The sequence below is a fragment of the Piliocolobus tephrosceles genome, chromosome Y (genome assembly GCF_002776525.5).
Source record: "Piliocolobus tephrosceles isolate RC106 chromosome Y, ASM277652v3, whole genome shotgun sequence".
NCBI classification, from domain to species: domain Eukaryota; kingdom Metazoa; phylum Chordata; class Mammalia; order Primates; family Cercopithecidae; genus Piliocolobus; species Piliocolobus tephrosceles.
In genome coordinates, this window is record NC_045456.1 from 10,851,900 (window position 1) to 10,869,150 (window position 17,251).

General features: G+C 40.1%; 1 protein-coding gene across 1 annotated transcript; it reads right to left on the reverse strand.

Annotated features, from left to right (window-relative positions):
- Positions 1–16,229: 16,229 nt before the first annotated feature.
- Positions 16,230–16,630, reverse strand: LOC111531689 (cytochrome c oxidase subunit 7C, mitochondrial-like). Its single transcript, XM_023199037.1, has one exon. The coding sequence runs from the start codon at positions 16,553–16,555 to the stop codon at positions 16,364–16,366; it is 192 nt and encodes a 63-aa protein (XP_023054805.1). The 5' UTR covers positions 16,556–16,630; the 3' UTR covers positions 16,230–16,363.
- Positions 16,631–17,251: the final 621 nt, after the last annotated feature.

Genomic DNA, 17,251 nt, shown 5'->3' on the forward strand with positions numbered 1-17,251 from the left:
TGACATAACCTTTCTCTTGTATGTTTTTATTAGGGGTGTGGCAAATAATTTATAGCTTATTATGAAATGCTAACATTTACAAACAATTTACTTTAAAAATAAGTTAAAATAGATTCAACTTTAATTCTGTATTAATAACATTTTCACTCATAATCAAGTATTTTTTCCAATTTTTATTTCTAAAACTTTACCTTTTACTTCTATTGTTTAAAGAAAAACTCAAAAACAGAGATGAAAATATAATGAACACCCATATACCCACCACCTAGATTTTGTAGCTGTCAAAATTTTCCCATGTTTGCTTTATCTATTTTTATCTAAAGTATTTTAAAGTAAATTACAGATGTTATATATTCACATCTAAATTATTTAGCCTGCATATATCTGTAAAAAGATAAAGACATATCACCATATGCAAACATTAATTTAAAATCCATCAAAGACCTAAATGCAAGAGCTAAAACTATAAAACTCTTTTTCTTTTTTTTCTTTTTTTTTTCTTTTCTTTAAGCAGAATCTCACTCTATTGCCCAGGCTGGAGTGCAGTGGTGTGATCACGGCTCACTGCAGTCTCGACCTCCGGGGCTCAAGTGATCCTCTTGCCTCAGCCTCCCGAGTAGCTGGGACTACAGGTGCATGCCATCATACCAAATTAATTTTTGTATTTTTTGTAGAAATGGCATCTCTATAAAAAATACAAAAATATTGCCCAGGCTGGTCTCAAACTCTCATGCTCAAGTAATCCACCCTCCTTGGCCTCCCAAAGTGCTGGGATTATAGGCATGAGCCACCGCACCCAGCCTAAAACTATGGAATCCTTAAAAGAAAACATAGGTATGAATTTTCATGACTTTGGATTAGGCAAATATTTCTTTAATATGACATCAAAAGCACAAGCACCACCAACAAAAATATATAAACTGGACATCAAAATGAAAAACTTATGCTTCAAAGGATACCATCAAGAAAGTGAAAGAGGTCCAGGCATGGTGGCTCCCGCGTGTAATCCCAGCACTTTGGGAAGCTGAGGTGGGCAGATCACGAGATCAGGAGTTTGAGACCAGCCTGACCAACATGGTGAAACCCCGTCTCTATTAAAAATACAAAAGAAATTAGCCGGGCGTGGTAGCACGCACCTGTAATCCCAGCTACTCAGGAAGCTGAAGCAGGGGAATCACTTGAACCAAGGAGGCGGAGGTTGCAATGAGCCGAGGTTGCACCACTGCACTCCAGCCTGGGTGACAGAGCAAGACTCCTTCTCATACAAAAAAAAAAAGAAAGAAAGAAAGTGAAAGACAACCCAAAGAATGGGAGAAAATGTTTGCAAATCATGTATCTGATGAGGGTCTTGTATCTAGGATATATAAAAAATGACCACAACTCAATAATAAAAAGACAACCAAATTTTAAAATGATCAAAGGAGACTGCACATGAATGTTTATAGCAGCTTTATTCATAATTGTTAAAACTTCAGAGCAACCAAGATGTCCTTTAGTAGGTGAATAGATAAACTGTGACACATCCAGACAATGGAAAGCTATTCAGCACTATAAATAAATGAGCTATTATGTCATAAAAAGACACGGAGGAAGCCTAAATGCATATTGCTAAGTGAAATAAACCAATCTGAAAAGGCTACAGACGGTAGTATTCCACCTGTATGACATTCTAGTAAAAGCAAAACTGCAGAGATGGTGAAAAGATCAGTGGTTGTCAGTGGCAAGAGGGGAAGGATGGATGAATTGGTGGGGCACAGAGAATTTTTAGGGCAGTGAAACTACTCTATGATACTACTATGTTGGATGCATGTCATTACATATCTGTCAAAACTCATAGAGTGTACAACACCAAGAGTGGACCTTGATGTAAACTATGGACTTTAGGTGATAATGACGTGTCAATATACCTACATTGATTTTAGTTAGTAGGAGAGGCTGTGCATGTGTGTGGGCCGAGAGTATATGGGAGTTCTCTGTACTTTTCACTTAATTTACTGTGAACTTAAAACTGCTCTAAAAAATTTAATCTCTTAAAAAATGAAAAATATGTGGGCAAAAGATCCGGTAGACATTTCTCCAAAAGAGATATCCAGATGGCTAATAGACACTTGAAAAGATGCCAGCGCCGTGGCTCACGCCTGTAAATCCCAACACTTTGGGAGGCCAAGGTGAGTGGATCACCTGAGGTCAGGAGTTTGAGACAAGCCTGGTCAACATGGAGAAACCTTGTCTCTACTAAAAATAAAAAATTAGCTGGCCATGGTGGCAGGCATCTGTAATCTCAGCTACTTGGGAGGCTGAGGCAGGACAATTGCTTGAACCCATGAGGCGGAGTTTGCAGTGAGCCAGGACTGCGCCACTGCACTCCAGCCTGGAAGACAGAGTGAGACTCTGCCTCCAAAAAAAAAAAAAAAAAAAAAAGTCATCATAATTAGCCATCAGAGAAATGCCAGTGAAAACCACAAGGAGATGCCACTTCATACCCACTATGTTGGCTATGATAAAAAAGACAGATAATGATGACAAATGTTGGTGAAAATGTGGAGAAATTGGAATCCTCAGACACTGTTGATGGGAATTCCAAATGGTCAGAGTGACCATATGAGCTGGGAATTCCACTCTTAGGTATATACTCAAGAGAGTTGAAAACAGGCATTCAAATGAATAGTTTACATGAATGTTATCAGCAGCACTATTTGCAATAGCCGAAAGATGAAATCAACCCAGATGTCCATCAGCTGATGAGTGGATAAACGAAATGTGGTCATCTGTACAATGAAATATTATTTAGCTTTTAAAAAGAATGAAATTCTGATATGTGCTACAGAAGCTTTGAAAACATTATGCTAAGTGAAGAATACAGACACAAAAGACCATAGAGTGCATGATTCCATTTACATGAAATGTTCAGAATAGGAAAATCTGTATACAGAAAGTAAATCAGGGTTTGCCTAGGGTTAGTTAGGGGGATGGGAAGATGGAGGGATGGCAGGGCTAAAAGCAAAAGGGTGTGGGATTTCTTTGGGGTGGTAATAAAAATGTTTTAAAATTGTTATGATGAATGCACAACTCTGTGAACATACTAAAAGTCATTGAATTTTACACTTTAAGTGGGTGGATTATATGGTATATAAATTGAATCTCAATAAAGCTCTTAAAAAGAGAGATAAAGACATTTTTCTTTATGATTCCAAGACCATGATCACATCTAACATACTAACATGTCAGGTTGTCTTGATATAATACTGAGATAGATCACTGGTTTAAGGTGCTGACAGCCTTGTAAGCCTCCATTATAAGCCTGCATTTTAGCCTTGTAAAATGCAAACTTTCTAATTCTATTAATCTTTGCTGTGTACAATATTAGCCGGAATTCTTCAGTACAGAAGAGCTTCCTTTCGTCTTCTGGGCTGCTTGAGTACCCTAAAATAAGGTTTGTACTAGAGAAGCAAGAGAAAAGTTAAATTTTCTTCCCTTTCATTACCACTTTCCAGAAACAGAAGTTTGGTTTTTGAACACTGTTTTCCATGGAAAGGAACCAAGTATTCTTGCGATTTGACCAATTCAAGGTCTGGATCAGGAACGGACGCAGTGAAACAGAACATCTTGTCTCAGATATAGCAAAGATGATGGGGAGTACGTCAGAAGGATAAAGGTGCCAGTTTAAAATGATTACTATTGCCAGACATAGTAGCATATCTATAAACCTGGTGACTCGGAGGCTAACACAGAAGGATCACTTGAGCCCAGGAGTTTGAGGTCAGCCTGGGCAACATAGTGAGACTCCCGTCTCTCAAAAGCAAAATTAATTAATTAAAAAGTGGCTACTATTGATTAAAGGTAGGACAGTGTGAACATCAAAAATTAATGCGACTTTAGTTGCTTGAAATGTACCAAATATGTAAAAATCAGTGAGTCCGTAGTGATACTCAACAAAATGAAAACCTGAACAAAAACAAAACTCGCTTGAATTCAGTGAAGATGAATATTAAACTAGCTTCTTTCTGTGAAAATTGGTCATTAAAGCTTTCTTCAGAGGCAAGGTGAAGATGTAATTACACTGATTTCTCTTGGTAATTCCATGTAATCTGATGCTGCCAAGGGGAATGTCCCTTTCATACAGGTTGTATCAGTCACTTCTAGAAATAAGATCAAAAATCTGGTGCCTTCAGTCAGCTTAAGATAGCTGGATACTGCATAGGTAATTCAAGCAGAGGAGGGGTCAAGGCCAGATAAGAAGCACAGGAATCCACACCCAGGATGCAGATGGAAGAGGAAGGAAGTTTTGTAATAATGGACATGGAAGATTCTTAAAGGGGGTAAAGGATTTGCATTGCGGGGGAGGAGGCGGGATAATATTCTGATGTACATGAAGTAATTGAAATTAGGCTGAGCTTAACTTCGGTGTGAGTGTCTAAACTAAGCAACGGTCAATAAAAGCGAGTTGTCTCAAATCCTTTCTGGAATAAGGTAGCAATTAAGAGAAGAAACAACAATATTGTGCACGTATATAGCACTTACTATGGCAGGGCTTTGCAGCAACCCTATGAGTTCAGTCTTATTACTCTCATCCCCATTTCACAGGTAGAGAAACTGAGAAACAGAGAAGTTAGATAACTTGCCCAAGGCCACACAGCTACATAGTGGAGCCAAGCAGCTCTTTACCACTACTCTCTCCTGCTCCCCACTTCACTCTCCCATGTAAGTGTGAGCAGTTGAAGAAGGCTTTCAATTAGAGATAAACGTAGTGTATAAAGAGTCCTTCTCCTTCCTTGTGATAATGTTTTCTACTTCTAAATAATCCCGGTAACACAGTCTTGATAAGGATTATCCCACCTTGCCAAGAAATATTGGGATGCCTCCAAGCATGACCCTGGGCTTTCTTGTCTTTATTCTTTCTACGAACTCTCCTTCATGTCATCCAGGCCCATGACTTAATCTTGATGACTTTCATGTTTGTATCTTCAGCTCAGACCTCACACTTGAGGTCCAACTTGAACATACAACTCTACAACAGGGGTTGGCAAGTTATGGCCCATGGGCCAAATCCTGTCTATAACCCATTCTTGTAAATTGAGTTTTACATATTTACACATTCATTCATCTACATATTGTCTGTGGCTGCTCTTGTGTGACTAGGACAGAGTTGAGGGGTTGTGGTAGAGACTCCATGGCCTTCAAAGTCTAAATATTGAGTATTTGAACCTTTAGAGAAAACACTGCTCTTCTCCAATGGGAAGTCTTCATGCTCTTGGTCCAGCCTGCTCTTCCCTGAGTACATGGCATCTCCAACCACTCAGTTAATCAGAGGCAAAATGTGTGAATCACCCTCGATTCTGTCTTTCCCGCCACCCTCTCATCCTAAGACTGTTGATTCTGTTTGCCAAATCTGCCCTTCTCTCCATCGCCATGGCCACCAGGCAGCCCCTGCATCAACCTCCTTGAACCCTCAAAGAGGGCTCTCTTCTAAAGATCTTTGTCTCCCTCCAATCCCTTTCTACACCACAATCAGAATGATTTTTTAAAATCTTTATTATTTTATTTTATTTTTTTATTTTCTTGGAGATGGAGTCTCACTCTGTCACCCAGGCTGGAGTGCAGTGGTGCGATCTTGGCTCACTGCAACCTCCGCCTCCTGGAATGAAGCCATTCTCCTGCCTCAGCCTCCCAAGTAGCTGGAATTACAGGTGCCTGCCACCATGTCCAGCTAATTTTTGTATTTTTAGTAGAGACGGGGTTTTGCCATGTTATCCAGGCTTGTCTCAAACTCCTGACCTCAGGTGATCCACCCGCCTCAGCCTCCCAAAGTGCTGGGATTACAAGCATGAGCCAACGTGCCCAGTGTGACTTTTTTTTTTTTTTTAAATCAAAGCTAATGAATTACTCCTCTCCTTAAAACCTGTAGATGGCCTCCCATAATACTCATCAATTGGCCGTGCTTAACACTCCGAGTTCATATCACCTTCCCCCACTGACCTTCAGCTTCTCTCCTCTCCTTTCTAAGATGCACAGAACCTGTCTGGCCATGGGAACTTTGCACATGCACCTTGCTCTCTCAGAAAGCTCAAGATGGCTTCTCTATCACAGGCTTGGTTCATTTAATCTTTTGGTCTCAGTTTACAAAGGTCACTTCTTTAACTTCCCTCTACACAACAATTCTCTGTCCTCCCCCAACCCCCAGCTCAGTTTTCTTGATCTCATTACTCTGTCTGTTGATTGCCCTCATAGTATTTATCTTCATCTGTAATGATCAATTTGCTGCCTTTAATTGAATGTTGAATATCTTTGCCACTGGTGACTAGAACATAAATAACGTTAGGTCAGGGACTGGATCAGTCCTGGTCATAGCTTTATCCTCAGAGTCTAGCACAGGGCTAGCCAGACAACAAATACATGCAGCTTTGTGGGTCAGCTATAGGATCTTTGTTACAACTACACAAGTCTTCAATGGTAGCCCAAGTAAATGATCGGGTGTGGTGTGTTCCAATAAAACTTTGTTTATAGACATGAAATTTAAATTTCATTTAATCTTAATGTGCCATGAAATATTCTTTTGGTTTTTTTCCCCCAGCCATTCAAAAATGTAAAAACCATTATTCGCTTGAAAGTTGTATAGAAACAAAGCTGCTGGGATTTGGCCTTAAGTAGTTTGTCAATCCCTTATCTAGCATATTGCTTGGCAGAGTCTCATAATTTTTTTAAATAAAGAAGGCATGCAAGCAAGAACTTCAAAATTAGAAATATTCTCCAACTGATTCTCCTTATATTAGAAATCAACATGATCCATGCAGATACCAACCAAGAGTTCATTAATATCTGGCATCTTCCTAAACACCCACTTCTCTTTATGTTGTACAGACAAAGTCACTCTCATAAATAACCCAGATATGGAAAGGAATTAGTATTCAGTGACTCTCAGAAACTTTTTAGAGTAATAAGGAATAACTCTAACAAAGCATGCCTTTCTGTTCATTGTATAATAAGGTACACACACACATGCACACACACACACACACACACACAGAGCTAACTTTTTCAATTCTACCATTGGTTTTTTTGTTCTCTGGATTCTGAATGATCTCAACCTTTTTCTTCTCTTCCCTGAGAATACTGAGGCACTTTTCCTTCGAGAAACTGGTAGTAAACCAGAGAATAGTGTTTGCATATATGTGTTCTTAGTCTTCTTATTCTTGACTTAGATCTTTACCTCCATTCTCTGTTCCCACCATCATCATGTCTTTAGGACTGTCATGGGAACATTGTTTCTCTTTATTCTCCCACCTTCAGTATCTTTTGCTCCCCAGGGATCAGAGGTGTCAGCTAAAAAAATACAAATTGCTTATTCTACCTAATTAATTTAGCCAAGGTAGTAGAGAAACGTTGAAATCAATATTTTCTTGGTGTTTATTTTTTTAAAAAACTGTTTATTTCAAAAGCTAGTGTTTTTTTTTTTAAAAAAGAGAAAATGAATAATTTTTGAAAACATATTTTTTTTCTTTGAAAACAGACCTCTAAAGGAGGTGAAAGAGTTTGGCACGTACTTTCTGATGGCTTATCATATATAAGAATCTGATTGATGACCATAGATTTTTAACCAAAAAAAGTTCTTTTCCATGAATGCCAACTTACCATAACAACTATCTACACATCCGTTCTCAAAAGCATGACATAATTTTCTTGATCTTTTAAAAGAAGAATTATGTGACCTTATTCAGGCTTGAAAAAGCCTCAGCTCAAGTGTCTTTGGGGAAAAAGCCACACTTAGTAAATGATTAACTTCCCTGGCATTCCTTCAAGGTCACTCCGTCATAGATAAGAGGACTGTGCCAGCCACCATCAGGAATTTAAGTTCAAGCACACTTCTCTCTACTATTTAGACCCTCATTTCCAGATACCTTAAAGGAAGCCAATGAGATACATTTAATAAACATCCATATTGTGTGAAATACAAATAAATATAAATTGTATCAGTTTAATATAGAAAAAGGTTGCTTGTTTATTCAACAATTGATGGGATCCCAAGAAGGGAACATGAGTCCCTACTGTGTGCCAAGCTCCTTGTCATAGATTCACCTTTCATTCCCACAATAACCCTGTCAGATAGTGTTCCACTAGTACAGATAAGGAAACTGAGGCTCCTGGACAGTGATGCATCCAAGGTTACCTAGCAAGTAAGAGGTGCGCAAGGATCCAAACTCTCTGTTTTCTGTTTATAAGTTTGATTTTTCATATTGAAACACAGAAGATAATTGCTCACTCTTCTCTATGGGATAGGGAGAACTGTCCCTAGGGAACCAGTGGGTTTCTAGACATCTGATGATAGACCACGGGTGACAATAAATATATTTACAACTGGAATGGGAGTAAAATTAACATAAAAATCAATACACATATAAAATTATAAACGTCCTCCCTCTTATTCTCTAAACTGAGCTATACCAATCCAAAACTGCTTACCAAGTAATCTAAGTTGTAACATATTGCTCATCGAATATTCTAATAATTTCTAAATCGTTTCTTGATTTTTAGAAATTGTTGCTGCTCTGTTTTGTTTGACACAGCTATGACCAGATGAATGATGCCTCTGTCTGAGCCATGATTTGATGCAAGGTGCCAAATCCAACTCATCCAATGATGTCCCCCTTAAATGGACTGTCATTAGGGCCCCAATGCCAGCTCTTGGATTTGTTGCTGCTCACGGGCCAACAGGATGAGTACCCAGGTCTCAGCTGGCTGAGCCTTTGGATATGAGAGCTTTCTACATGGCATGGACTCCAGAACTATGGCTCTGCAAACCATGGGGCCACCAATGTCCCCTGATCCAGCCTGCTCTGTTGCCCCCTTCCGAATACCAGCGCTAGGCCCCCTACATTGGCACCACCCCCATGTCCCATGACCCACCTTTGAAGCTGTTAGAGGACCATATCCCATGACCTGTGCCATGTCCCACGGCCCGCCTTTGATGCAGTCAGAGGTAACATCTTATCTAATCAGCAGAGAATATATGTTAAGAGTAACAATACTATTTTCAGTGCTGAATTTACTTTCAGTTTCTGATGAACCAACAACAAATTAATAAAAAACATTTTCCTGCCAATTTTCCTAGCTGGTATGTTAATATATTTAATATTTTTATAATTTTCTGAGTCACACAGCTACCAGAAGATCATATATCATCATTGGTCATCATGACATTCAGTGACATGGCAATTACCTTAAACTAACAAGTTCATATTATAATGCAAATTATAAGTTGTACCACTAGTAACAATTGCTATTTTACTATTTACTGATTCATATAGAAATATATACATTTCAGGCTGAAACTTATAAAATCACTGATGTTCAACCATTTTTAACCTACTTTTTGTAAACTATTGAAAAACTACTGTTTTTCAGTAGTTTCATATGGTCCCACCAGATAGTTCTAACAACTTGAGTGGCAGTACTGGGTTATACCTGTGGAATATACTCTGATTTAGACAATTATACTTTTCTCTTCTTGGCCAGTGGTTCCCAGCCAAGGGGCAATTTTGTCTGCCAAGGGACATGTGACAATGTCTGGAGACATTTCTGTTTGTCACAGCTTGGGAATGTTACTGGCATTTAGTGGGAAGAGGTCAGGGTGCTGCTAAGACATCCTACAATGGATAGAACAGTTCCCACAACAAAGGATGATTCAGCCCTAGATGCCAATAGCACCAAGGTTGGGAAGCTCTGCTATAGGCAAATTGTACAGACTAAATGGCCACATGTGTATATGTATCATTGTGGTTTAGAGTTCTCTCCCTTTCATTTTCATGTAGACCTTTATTTGTGCTTAACTTTTGCTTGTAAATACCTTGTATTTTGTTAACTGTGATCCTCAGCTGAAGGGAGGCTAATTTAAAATTAGCAGCTGGGAAAATAGTACACCATAGACGAGTAAAGAAACCTTACTGTGATTGATTTTACAACAACATTTAAGTAAAGAGAAAATAAATGAGTAATGTCATTGTCTACTCTCTCTACATGAAATTCAGGTTTGTAACAGTTTGCTCTCCTTTTCTTTCAGATTTTCACCTAAATCCTCCCCTTCTATACCCTCTGACTTGCTCACATAGGTTTACCAATTGCCTTAAGGTATCTTATTCTTTCTGGCATTTTTACTCCCCGCTGTTCTGTCCCCAATTCCATGCCTGAACCTAGTTGTGCATTCTTCTTTAGTTACTGTAAACTTACTATACTTACTATAGTGATGTTCACAGAGAACTTGCTTAATGTGTGTTTTTGTTTCATTTTTTTGAGACGGAGTCTCGCTCTGTCGCCCAGGCTGGAGTGCAGTGGCGCAATCTCGGCTCACTGCAACCTCTGCCCCCCAGGTTCAAGCAATTATCCTGCCTCAGCCTCCTGAGTAGCTAGGATTACAGGCATACACCACCACACCCGACTAATTTTTTTTTTTTTTTTGTATTTTTAGTAGAGACAGGATTTTACTACGTTGGCCAGGCTGGTTTCAAACTCTTGACCTCAAGTGATCCACCCGTCTCGGCCTCCCAAAGCGCTGGGATTACAGGCTTGAGCCACGGCGCCCGGCCTTAACTTTTAAAATATAGAAAACTCCATATAAACACCAAATCTTTGACATCTCTTGAAAAACCAGAAGATCTGGCAACATAGATCCTGCCTGCACATGTAGCCATAGTTGTCTGCCTCTGGGTAGAGGCTGCCCCCTTTTCCTGGGGCAACATTCTCCTCTCTGCCATCTGCCCCAGTGGTCTCTATTTTCTGCCCATGGAAGCCAAACGTCGATTGCCCTATCCTCAAGACTGTGCTTGTGTTTGCTGTTAGACCATGCCCTAAGCACACCTTTCCATTTGTTCTGTTGGCTCTTCTAGGTGTCTGATTTTGCTTATATGCCTCTCAGCCTTAGGACTCATTTAAATTAGAGGGCAAATAGCTGCCTGTCTCCAATTAACCTGGGCCTACAATGCAGATCAGGACGTGCATGGGGCTGGAGAAATGTAATTATCCTCCTGGAGAGGGAATGTGCTTTTACTGTTGAAGAGAAAAAACCAAAGAGCATATCAAGTAGGTCTGTATAAATGTTGCCTTAAGATGGAGGCTATTCTGAAGCTCTTGATCCTGAACTAGGCTCAACAGAGCATGGCCGGCAGCGTCGAGGTCAGGGATAGAGACCCAGGTAGTCAAAGGATTTGTACTCTTCCACATGGCAAAGTATCTGCTTCTTGCCTTGTATTTTAGAAAATTAAAGAAATTTACAATTTTAAAATGAATAATGCAGCCCTAAGAAAACAAGTAACAGTAGAATTGTCTAACTCTAGATTTATGTTTCAGATGCTGTTGGTTGGAAATTTTCTTTTTCATATAAATTGTAACCACATGTGGCTTGAGATTTGCTGGTTTAGCTTAACCTCCCAAATGATACTTATTTTAGAAATATGTTTATATTTCCATTTTCTTCTGGAGAAAGGTTTTTATTGTATCATCATTGTTTTGGTATTATTCTAATTTTTATTGTGCATTTTTAAAAAATAACGTCTTATTTTATTTTTTGAGACAGGGTCTCACTCTATTACCCAGGCTAGAGTATGGTGGTACGACCTCAGCTCACTGCAGCCTCTGTCTCCCAGGTTCAAGTGATTCTCCAGCCTTAGACTCCCGAGTAGCTGGAACCACAGGCACACATCACTACACCTGGCTAATTTTAGTATTTTTTTTTGTAGAGATGGGATTTCACCATGTTGCCCAGGCTGGTCTCAAACTCATGAGCTTAAAGCCATTCACCCACCTTGGCCTTCCGAAGTGCTGGGATTACAGGTGTGTGCCACAGCGTCCAACCTATTGTGCATTTTTCCTATATTTTGGAAAAATTAAAGTATGGGAAGTGTATCGGTCTCATGGCAAAGCATCTAGAATGGAAAGAACTAGAACTTACTATTTTAACCTTTTGAAACAGAGCAACTTCCAGAGAACTTGTCTTTCTAAAAGTGAAGGAAATTTAAGAACATATTTCTTCTTGATCAGTTTATTGAGTGTGTGCTGAGAATCTGTATTGGTAATTTTTATTTTTGGAAAAAGACTTCCAAAACAATTTTGCAGTTTTGAATGAAAGATGACTGTATGCAAATCAAATGTTCAACTATTAATAAGTTAGTGTTTGAGGGCAATTACATTTCAAATATATAAAAATCAAAAGAAAATAATTGGGAAAAAGTTTGAAGAGAGAAATAAGGTGTTTTCTACAAGATTTTCTTTCCATAACCCCAAACCTTTTAATAAAAGAGAGCAATTTGAATTGTGCCTGTTATTTAGAAAGATGATAAAATAGCCAGTCTCATATATATGTGTATATATGTATATACGTATTATTTTATTTTATTTTATGTTCCGAGATACATGTGCAGAATGTGCAGGTTTGTTACATAAGTAAATGTGTGCCAAAGTGGTTTGCTGCACCTATCAACCCATCACCTAGGTATTAAGCCCCGTATGCATTAGCTTTCAATCCTGATGCTCTCCCTCCCACTGGCCAGTCATATATTATGATCCAGCTTTCTTCTGGGAAAAAAATTATAAAACTATACTTATCATATTTGGCTCTAATGTGTTTTGCACCCATATTGTTCATTCCCCAAGCACTGTGCTAAGTATTCACATTTATTAATTCAATTAATCGTTACAAAAGCTGAAAAAGTATGAATTACTATCCCCATGTTACAGATGAATAAACTGAAGGGCAGAGAGAATAAGCAAGTTGATCGATAGCTGCTAAGTGGCAGAGCTGGGATTTGAACTTAGGTGTGTATGATCTTTCAAGCGTGTCAACTGAACTATTGCACACAGTGCCCCTGCTGATTGCTATGGTGTTATGTCCTGTGATTCCTATGTGATAAGAAATAGGAGAGTAAAACTGTCTCTCTGGCTTCAGCCACCCCTGCTGTTGCCGTGAGCAGGAAGCAGGATTCGGGGGTTTCCCGGCCTCTGGTTTCTCTAGCACCCATGGCCTGACCAGATTTCAAAGGCTTGGAGTTGCAACTACATATTTTCCAATTTGTGTGTTTTTTATTTCCCTTCCTAAAGGGATTTGGGCCAGCTTGAAGATAAAAAACACAGAAACAAGCAAACTGGACATACTAACACAAGATTAAAAAGACCAGGTGGCTTTAAAATAATTACATTAGAAAGTCAAGTTAGGGCCAGGCACGGTGGCTCACGCCTGTAATCTCAGCACTTTAGGAGGCTGAGGCGGGTGGATCACTTGAGGTCAGGAGTTTGCGATCAGCCTGACCAACACGGAGAAACCCCATCTCTACTAAAAATACAAAATTAGCCGGGCGTGGCGGTGCACACCTGTAATCCCAGCTACTTGGGAGGTTGAGGCAGGAGTATCGCTTGAACCCAGGAGGCGGACGTTGCAGTGAATCAAGATCACGCCATTGCACTCCAGCCTGGGTAACAAGAGTGAAACTCCGTCTCAAAAAAGAAACAAACGCCAAGTTAGAAGTGAACGTTTGAAACCCCAGAGTGCCGATGTTCTAGGCAGCCAAGAGAAGCAGAGAAGGAAAAAGTAATCTCTGTGATACCCAGTGGCGGTGGTGGTGTAGGGGGATACAGACAGACTCGGGATTTTTTTTTTTAATTTAATTATTATTATTATTATTTGGTATTTTTAGCAGAGACAGGGTTTCACCATGTTGGTCAGGTTGGTTTTGAACTGCCGGTCTCAGCCTCCCAAAGTGCTGGGGTTACAGGTATGAGCCACTGCACCTGGCCAGACTCAGGATTTTGAAAGATGGCTTTTAGCATTTGCTGAAGAGCTAGTTGCAGTAGGAAATGTAAGGACTACCGGCCATGATGAGTTTAGCACCTCTCTTCCTCACGTATCCATTTTTATGAATTCTCTATTCTATATGAAGGTAAGCAATCCAACTGGACCAAGACCCCCTTCTCTCCCAAGGAGCTGCATGTGATCCCCAGCTGAGGAGAGGCTTGTACTCGCAAGTAAATACACTTTGAAGGCGATTTGAAACACAATACTGGTCAGATATTTCAGAAGAGGTCAAACATGAATGTGAATACAAGCAGAATCAGCATTTGCTCAGAAGAATAAAGGCAAGTATGATACTGAAGGTTCATAAAGGGTCATGGAGTAAACACAAACATGACGTTCTTTCTGTTAGCTGAGTTTTTTCAAGTTTAGGGTACAAGACATGAAGTTCTCTTGAGTACGGATGAGTTTTTTAAAAAACAAATCTTTTTAAAAACTGTTCTCAAAGTATTTTTAAAAACAAAAGAAAGATATGAATTTTATATGACTTGAAAAATGACCTAGAACCAGCACAAAGCTATCCCAGGAGAAACAGCACTGGCTTTGAAGTGATAACCGTTAGGTTTGGCTGTGGGGTGTTTCACAACAGAGCTGATGGGTCACCAGCACTCATGTTAGAAACACAAGTGAAGGTAGGCATCTCTATTTCTTCTGCCACACCTAGCACCAGAGCAGTCCCACCTTGTTGCATAAATGAAGGGCTATGATTCACGTTACTGTCCACATGGTGTGTGCCTCCTGAAGTTGTACAGTGCACAACCTGTGTACCTGTACACAGCAGCCCTGAGAGAGGGGCATCTCTTTGGGTTTTGAAAAGTTTCTCTTTCTGTTTTATTGTCTGCTGGATGGGCAAGTATAAAAATGTAAAACCAATGGGTTGGATAAGTATTTCAGTGTGCTTAGCTTCGACCCAAAAACGATTGCTGAAGAAGATGAATATAGAATTGAATTTTTAAATGGAATAATGTAAAATATAGAAAATGGGTTGGTTATCTTCAGAAATTCTATGGTGATTCTTTTCTTAGAGAAAGGAAGCCTTGCTGGACGCAGCGGCTCACGCCTGTAATCCCCACACTTTGGGAGGCCAAGGCAAGTGGATCACTTGAGCCCAGGAGCTCGAGACCAGCCTGGGTAACATGGGACCTACAAAAATAGTAGATATGGGGTCTCTACAAAAAATCAATAAATGAAGCGGGAGGATCTCTTGAGCCTAGGGACAGAGGCTGCAATGAGCCGTAATTGCGCCACTGTACTTTCACCTGGGTGACAGAGTGAGCCCTTGCCTCAAAAAAAAGGCTTCCACGAAGTAAATAATCGTTTTATATAGAAATATATTAGAAAAATTTGGATATGTCTACATTCAATTTGCATGAAGGGCATTGCAGTGCATGGATCCCAGCTCTGTGAGTGGAAAGCACACGCGGAGGGCGCTGCTGTTGCCACTGCATACCCAAGAGCCCACTCAGATCCTCCAGCAGAGGGCGCAGTGCGGCCTCTGCTGTGCACAGCTGTGCCGCTTTAAGGAAACGAGAGCCTCTGTCTCTGCCTTTAGAAAGCAGAGGTAATTAATCAGTGGGGGCACTGTGTGGGGAATGGGGCTTTAGTCCCCCATACTCTTGATCAGCTTCCCCACCCCAGTCACCTCAAGCAACCATATAATATAGGGAAGAGGGCAGGCTTGCTGCGCCAATGTAGCTCCCAGATGACTTCCCAACCTTTCTGGAAATTTAGGAGCCACCAGGGAAATTATTTTATTTATCGCACAGGGATTATTCTTACTTATAATCCTAATGCACAAGGATTAGATGAGTTAATCTAGGCCAAAATGCTCTTGTAAACTGCTCACGTAAGATATCATTGCACGGATGTAAATGCTAGATACTCATAGTCCCATGATCCCCATACATGACTGTGTATTTGAATCTGGGAGCTTCAAAAATACTGATGCCTGGGCCACTCCCAGGGATTGTGATTTAACTGGCATGCAATGTGGTCTGGGCTTTGGAATCTAAATGATCTCCAGGTGATTATAAATATGCAGACAAATTTGGGAAACTCTGCTGTAGTCCATTTCTCCCCTTCTCTCAAGGTAAGCCTATTGTTGGCCCCTTTTGTCTGTGTAATGATAATGATGATGACCATGATGATGAAGATCATGAGTGTACATAGAATAATTCACCATACTTGGCCCTTCTGAGATTTCTCTTTGGAGAGATCCCTACTGGATTATAACACACTGACAATAGAGCTTAGCTATAAATATCGTAGGATGTCTGCTTTCTTTCATTTCTTTGTATGTCATATACCATATCTTGAAACTGTTGGTTGAACTACATTTCACTTTTGCATTAAATATTTCTGAGTATTGGCTCTACATTAGGCATTGTTCACTTTTTAATTTTTTTCTTCATGTCATAAGTTTATTGACAAACATATCTAGTATGCCATATGAGTTCGAGTTTGATCCATTTCCAGAGGCTGCACCTCTTAAAATACTCTTCATATCTGTTAAATGGATGAACTGAAACATCCTTATGTTTTAAGCAGTTGGTGTCTTGCTATAAGGAAGGGTGTAGCAAATGCAGATCCAAAGTACAAACACATCTTAGCTAGTAACCACCACTTGTTTTCCACTGAAAATGGCAAATTCTTCCCAGGGCCCTCCTCATAGTGGCTCCTACAGAACACAGAGGTTGTGAACCTCCGGATGCTCTGGCTCCACATAGCGCTGCTGGAAGCTCTGCGAAAGGCGCAGAGACCGAGGACGGATGAAATGGCAGCACCTCACCAAGACTTTGTTTTCACCTACATTAGGCATTGTTTAAAAAATCATTTCAAGGATCCGATATTTGAGTCCTGGGCAAATATTGGCGTGTTCAGAGATGTGTTATTAATTTGGCCACTAGATGGCAGGACTTTGTAAATCATAATGAATATAAACCAAAGCCCGTAATAAAATTCTTAATATAAAAACAAATAAATGGCTCCTAGGTGAAGATGGAGCAGGCTTAGGTAGAATTCTAAGGGAAGTGCAGTTTATCTTTGATGGCCTCGAAAGTCCCCTTTCTCCCGTCTGTTTGGGTAGCTCCAGGGCTATCAGGACCACCTGCCCCCACATTGGTGCATGTGCTCTCTGCTTCACTCCTGAGCTCTCGGTCTCTCCTGGTGATCAGGAAGGGCTGGACAGCAAACCAAATGGTAGACCATATGGATTATGCTAATTCCAGGCCAACTGATGCAAGACTGGGGAGAGTGAATTTTTACTTTTCCCCATCCATAGTTTCTTCCAGGCAGCAGTGCAAATAGAAGAACCAGGAAAGAAAGGTGGGTAGGCTGCTGCAGGATTTATAATTCATGCTGACCCCATCAGCGGGGGAAGCCACAGGCCTGTGGGACTCTAGATGATCAGGTGCACTGGCT

Excerpts from the sequence above, each read along its gene's own strand:
- LOC111531689 (XM_023199037.1), bottom strand. The coding sequence starts at position 16,555 with ATGTGGAGCCAGAGCATCCGGAGGTTCACAACCTCTGTGTTCTGTAGG.